Below are 6,148 nucleotides of genomic sequence, written 5' to 3' on the forward strand. Positions count from 1 at the left end.
TAGGACAGTAGAATAAAGAATGAACTTGAATCAGGATCCGATGTGTTCTGGTCGTACCTGGTTGTTGAGGAAGGTCTCGGCCTGCTTGGTGTCCCTGAGGAACAGTTGGTAGGCGTGGCTCTGGGTCAGCAGGTTCTGCCGGTTCTCCCACATCTTGTGCAGCTCGTTCCAGCCGATGTGCAGCGCCTCCAGCCGCTGCCGCAGGAACATGTGCTGCGCGTCCGTCTGGCCCTGCGTCACCAGCTCGCCCATGTCCCGCATCTTCTGGTAGTCCTCCTCGTAGTTTTGCACTTCGTTCTTGATGCCCTCGTGCTGCGCCATCAGCTTCTCGGCTTCGGCCAGTGTGTTGGGCATGTCCTCGGAGGCAATAGCGGTCTGCGTGCGCGACAACCAGGACTGGAAGTCGTCCAGCTCTCGCAGGAACTGCTGCAGCTTCCTGGCCTCGCCCAGCGACTCCTCGCGGGTCTTCAGCGTATTCTTCATCTCCTCCCAGACCGCCGTGATCTCTGCCAGCTGGCCCGTGATGGCCTTGGCCTGGTCCGGGTGCTCCTGGGCCAGACGCTCAGCCTCCCCCCGCAGGTCACCCAGTTTGTCCTCGATGGCGGCGAGGTCTCGCTCCATGCCGGTGAGTTTGCGCTGCAGCGCCATGACGCCGGTCAGGTCGTTGCCCAGCTCCTGCGTGGACTCGATCACCTTGGTCTTCTCCTTGATCCAGGACTTGGTCTCGTTGCACTCCAGGTGGTAGTTCTGCACGCCGAGCGCAGAGTTCAGGGACTCCTTCTTCTGGTCCACCAGGTCTCTGAACTGACTCCACCTGCAGGCAGATAGAGAATCAGAACCTGCACAGGTAGACCAGCTTCCTGAAACTCTGAGGACTGATGCATCTTTACAGAGTTTCAATCACATGTGATGAATTTAAAACAGTCAATAAATCAGGAGTTGCTGTCCTGCACTTATTTTTATTATTCATTCATCTTCATTTAAAAAGACCACACCGCCTCCCTCTGTGTTTTAAACGTGGTTCCTACCTGTTGTTGAGTTGGTCCTGCTGCGTCTTGATGTCCGTCTCGCCCGGGTGGCCGTTGTGCATCAGCTGCCGGGCGATCTGGTTCACCACGGCGACCCGGGACGCCTGGTTGTTCATCTCGGGCTCCAGACTCTCGAAGCGGTGCTGGATCACCTCCAGGTCCTCCAGCTTCTCGGGGATCTCCATGCTGTTCAGCCACTGCTCCTTCTCGTCGATCCAGACCTCGCATGCGTCTGCTTCGCTGAACATCTTGTAGAGCGCCAGCGCGTCCTGCAGCGCCTGCTTCCTCAGCTTCGTCAACTCGGACACCTCCTTGTAACGCTCCTCGATGCCGGCCAGGCGCCCGCGGACCTCCTCAGACTGCGCCTCCTCCTCCGGCAGTGCGGCAGCCTGTTCGTGCAGCGAGTCGATGACGAACCGGTAGCTGGAAACCTCTGCCGCCGCGTCCTTGTGCTTCCGGACCAACGCCTGCGTGGAGAACTCATCGTGGCCAGTCTCCCCGCTCGACACGATGCGCAAGGCGTCCAGCGTCCAGGCGTCCACGTCGTCTGAGTCCGTCTGGAACTGGTGCAGCGCCAGAGCTTCCTCCAGCTGTACCTTCCTCGCTACCGCCAGGCGCTCCAGAGCCACCCACTGATCTTGCAGATCTGAGACCCGCTCCTGGATCTTTGTGGCAGCAAAGTGTCCGGCCTGCACCTGAGGTTGTGGGATGACATATAATGTTATACAATGGAGCAGTAAAGGAATCAGAGGAGAATATTAATAATGGTGACTCTTCCCACGCACCATGTCCTGGCCCTCGGTGATGGTGTTCTTAAGGAGTCCGCTGCGGCCGCTCATCTCGTCCTCCAGCGCTCGCTGCTGACTCAGCAGTCTTAGAGAACCCGTCAGGTCTTTGCCGTTCTCCACCGAGGACAGGATCTGCTCCTTCTCCCGGATCCAGCCCTCCTCCTCCGCCATGTCCCAGAAGAACTTCCAGAGTCGGCGGGACTCCTCCAGCCGGGCCCGGCGCTCAGCAGCCAGTTGGGTCAGCTCCTGGTAGCAGAACTCCAGGTGAGAGACCCGGTCCTCGATCACCTGAGGGTCGCATGGCTTATAGCCTGACAGAGACACATAAATATAGAACAGATATCACCAAGAAGGACTGACACCGAGTCTCTGCTCCGGTCTGAAGGTCTGACACCGAGTCCCTGCTCCGGTCTGAAGGACTGACACCGAGTCCCTGCTCCGGTCTGAAGGACTGACACCGAGTCCCTGCTCCGGTCTGAAGGACTGACACCGAGTCACTGCTCCGGTCTGAAGGACTGACACCGAGTCCCTGCTCCGGTCTGAAGGACTGACACCGAGTCCCTGCTCCGGTCTGAAGGACTGACACCGAGTCACTGCTCCGGTCTGAAGGACTGACACTGAGTCCCTGTTATGGTCTGAAGAATAAAACCTGTATGATCAGATGGTTATGCTCACCGGCGTCGCCGACGGAGAACCTTGTGGCGTTGGAGCTGACGGCCTTCACGCGGTCGGCCTGGATGGAGATGTCGGCCTCCACCAGGGCGTGCTTCTGCAGCAGATCTTCCACGCCCAGCAGGTGCTTCCCGTAGTCCTGAGACAGCAGCAGCATCTGGACACAGGAAGAGAGGGTAAGACTACTTCCTGTCTCTGCAGTTCTGCTGATAATGGGACATCGGTAAAGCAGGAGACGTCAGTTCTCTGAAGATGCTTTGTCGTTGACTGACTTTCATCTCGTCCATCCAGTCCATGATGTGCAGCATTTCCTGGAAGACCCTCTGCAGACCCAGGTTGGTCTCCAGCCGCAGCCGGCGGGCCTTCAGCAGCTCCAGCAGATACTCCCACAGCCGCACCACATTCTCCTTCCTCGCCGCCACGCGCTTGATGTCGTGGTAAGACTCCGCCTCCAGCTCCCGGGCCACCAATAGGACGGCCTGGACTCGCTCCTCGTACGCCGCGATGTCCGTCTCGATTGCCTCGTGCTTCTTGGTGGCCGCTTCCACTGCCTGCAGGTCGAAGCCGAAGTTATCCTGCGGAACACATGTTTTTAATGTTCCTTAGGATAAGAGAAACTCTATTGACCGCCGTTAGAGATTAGTTTCATCACGGCAGCATGAAGATACCTCAAGAATCAGAGATCAACTTTCATACAACATAAAAAACATAAAGATAAACTAAAAATATGCAAAACAGGGAATAATATTTGGGTCCTATGGTTCCAGAGGTTCCTGAGGTTCCTGTGGTTCCTGAGGATCCTCAGGTTCCTGTGGTTCCTCAGGTTCCTGTGGTTCCTCAGGATCCTCAGGTTACTGTCTCACCTGCGACACCAGCCTCTGGTTCTCGCTCAGCCACGTCTCTCTCATGGCCGCTTTCCGGTCAAAGCGCCGGGCCAGCTGCTCCAGCTTCTCTTGACGAATCAGCTCCGTCCTCAGAGCCAGCTCCCTCTCATGCTCCGCCTTCTCCAGACGCTCCCAGGCCTGGGGGGGGGCACAGGGTTAGAGAGGCTGCATGAAGACCCCCAAACAGAGCCAACCTCACCGGCTCTCACCTTGTTGATGTCTGAGATCAGCTTTCCCTCTCGGGGGGTGAACACCTTCTGGTTGTTGGCTCTCATCTTACTCTGGATGGTGAACAGCAGGACCTCCAGGTTCCCCTTCTCCGTGAACCTGCACACACACACCAGTTAGAGGGGGGGGTCACCTCCATGGGACTCGGTTGCTGTATCTATTATAAACACAGCGGGGATCCTCTCTGAGCTTTAGACTCTGGGTCAGGTACTGTTTATATTTGTATAGTGGGGGCTTTACTTGGGGGGCTTCTCCACGGTGCGGTAGGTGTTGAAGGCCTGCAGCTGCTGCTGGACCCCCAGCAGGGAGTTTGCAAACTTCCTGTTGTTGAGGATGATGATGGTCTGCTCGATCCACTCCAGCAGGTCGGAGGCCAGAGACTCGTACTTCTCCACCATTTTCTCTGTCTCTATGGCGTTATCCAGGACCTGGGGGGGGGGGGGGGAACACATTAACTACTTCCTGTCTGAAGGCCCTGGCTGTCTTTTATTTTGAAGGTTTCCTGACTGTAATTTATTTTGAAAGTTTTCTGTGTGTGAGTCTTGACTCTCTTTTATTTTGAAGGGGTCCTGTGTGTGAGTCTTGACTCTCTTTTATTTTGAAGGGGTCCTGTGTGTGACTCTTGACTCCCTTTTATTTTGAAGGGGTCCTGTGTGTGAGTCTTGACTCTCTTTTATTTTGAAGGGGTCCTGTGTGTGAGTCTTGACTGTCTTTTATTTTGAAGGGGTCCTGACCTTGCCGATTCGTTTCCCCTCCACCTTCAGAGCCTTCATCTTGGAGAAGTAGTGGTAGTACGTCACCACGTAGGTGATCACCGACTTCTCGTCCGGCTGGTCCACGCTGATGTCTGCAGAACCACAAACACATTATAAATAAAGTCCTGTTCATTAAGAGGGGCTCTTATTGTTAAGGTGTGAACAGGAAGTCACCCTCGGGGTCCAGCAGCTTGGTGAGGCCCAGGTGCTGCTCGGCCAGGTTGAAGGCGTTCTGAAGGTTGTGGTGAGCGTTCGACTTCTTCAGCTTATCAAAGTCGATCAGATCCGGCCTGAAGGGGGAAACATAGTTCATTTAAACATCTGTTCAAACACCTTTATACACCTGTGAGGGTGTGTGTGTGTGTGTGTGTGTGTGTGTGTGTGTGTGTCTGTGTCTGTGTGTGTGTGACCTGTGTTTGTGGATGAGGGCGTTGAAGGCCATGCCGTCCCTCCAGCTGGTGCTGAAGTTCCGGATGTTCACGTTGGGATACCTGAGGACCAGAGAGACCTTCAGAGACGCCTCACACTTTAAGCTTTATTTAAAACCAGTGAACGGTTTTTTACCCGGCCGTCTTCATCTGGCACCAGAGCAGCAGAGCGTCTTTAGCCGACCGCTTCTCTTTGTTGTCTTCACACTCCACACTGATGTCCTGGATCTGCGCGCACACACACACACACACACACACACACACACACACACACACACACACACACACACACACACACACACACACACACACACACACACACACACACACACACACACACACACACACACACACACAGTTATATCTACACCAGCAGGAAGTGGTTCCTCTGAGCTGCAGTGGTTCCCCAGAGCTGTGGTTCTGGTACCGTGAAGCGCAGGATGATGGTCCAGATGAGGCCCAGCGTCAGGCGGTGGTTCCCGTCCACGATGTCGTGAGAACCCATGTTCTCCAGGTGGACCCGCTGCTCCTTTAGGAACTGCAGAGCCTTATCCACGTTCTCCAGGCAGTGGATCCGCATCCGGCCCTTAGTGGGCTTCGGCTGGAGAAACATGAAGAAGAAGAGACACTCAGTGTGTGTGTGTAGTGTGTGTGTGTGTAGTGTGTGTGTAGTGTGTGTGTGTGTAGTGTTGTGTGTAGTGTGTGCGCGCGTGTGCCTGTGTAGTGTGTGTGTGAGTGTGTGTCTGTGTAGTGTGTGGGTGTGTGTGTAGTGTGTGTGTGTAGTGTGTGTGTGTGTGTGTGTGTGTAGTGTGTGTCTGTGTAGTGTGTGGGTGTATGTGTAGTGTGTGTGTGTAGTGTGTGTAGTGTGTGTGTGTGTAGTGTTGTGTGTAGTGTGTGCGCGCGTGTGCGTGTAGTGTGTGTGTGTGTGTGTGTAGTGTGTGTTTGTGTGTGAGCGCGCGTGTGTGTGTGTGTGTGTGCGTGTGTGTGTGTGTGTGTGTGTGTAGTGTGTGTGTGTAGTGTGTGTAGTGTGTGTGTGAGCGCGCGTGTGTGTCTGTAGTGTGTGTGTGTGTGTGTAGTGTGTGTGTGAGCGCGCGTGTGCGTGTGTGTGTGTGTGTGTGCGTGTGCGTGTGTAGTGTGTGTGTTTGTGTGTGTGTGTAGTGTGTGTGTGTGTGTGTGTGTTTGTCTGTGTAGTATGTGTGTGTGTGTGTGCACGTGTGCGTGTAGTGTGTGTGAGAGTGTGTGTCTGTGTAGTGTGTGTGTGTAGTGTGTGTGTGTGTGAGCGCGCGTGTGCGTCTGTGGTGTGTGTGTCTGTGTAGTGTGTGTGTGTGTAGTGTGTGTGTAGTGTGTGTGTGTGTGTGCGTGCGT

General features: G+C 55.0%; 1 protein-coding gene across 2 annotated transcripts in view; it reads right to left on the reverse strand.

The window, feature by feature from the left end:
* LOC134862561 (spectrin beta chain, non-erythrocytic 1-like) overlaps window positions 1-6,148 on the reverse strand; it is a 32,846-nt gene that overhangs the window by 17,363 nt on the left and 9,335 nt on the right. For both annotated transcript variants that reach the window (XM_063880557.1, XM_063880558.1), the window contains 13 exons: window positions 5,211-5,384; window positions 4,920-5,011; window positions 4,766-4,846; window positions 4,530-4,645; window positions 4,335-4,447; window positions 3,841-4,028; window positions 3,582-3,699; window positions 3,352-3,510; window positions 2,761-3,063; window positions 2,492-2,645; window positions 1,814-2,127; window positions 1,029-1,723; window positions 58-814 (listed from right to left, as the gene is read on the reverse strand). In XM_063880557.1, the coding sequence (XP_063736627.1) occupies window positions 58-814; window positions 1,029-1,723; window positions 1,814-2,127; window positions 2,492-2,645; window positions 2,761-3,063; window positions 3,352-3,510; window positions 3,582-3,699; window positions 3,841-4,028; window positions 4,335-4,447; window positions 4,530-4,645; window positions 4,766-4,846; window positions 4,920-5,011; window positions 5,211-5,384 (3,264 nt within the window). The remainder of the gene's footprint in view (window positions 1-57; window positions 815-1,028; window positions 1,724-1,813; window positions 2,128-2,491; window positions 2,646-2,760; window positions 3,064-3,351; window positions 3,511-3,581; window positions 3,700-3,840; window positions 4,029-4,334; window positions 4,448-4,529; window positions 4,646-4,765; window positions 4,847-4,919; window positions 5,012-5,210; window positions 5,385-6,148) is intronic.

Source organism: Eleginops maclovinus, chromosome 4 (genome assembly GCF_036324505.1).
Source record: "Eleginops maclovinus isolate JMC-PN-2008 ecotype Puerto Natales chromosome 4, JC_Emac_rtc_rv5, whole genome shotgun sequence".
Classification (NCBI taxonomy): domain Eukaryota; kingdom Metazoa; phylum Chordata; class Actinopteri; order Perciformes; family Eleginopidae; genus Eleginops; species Eleginops maclovinus.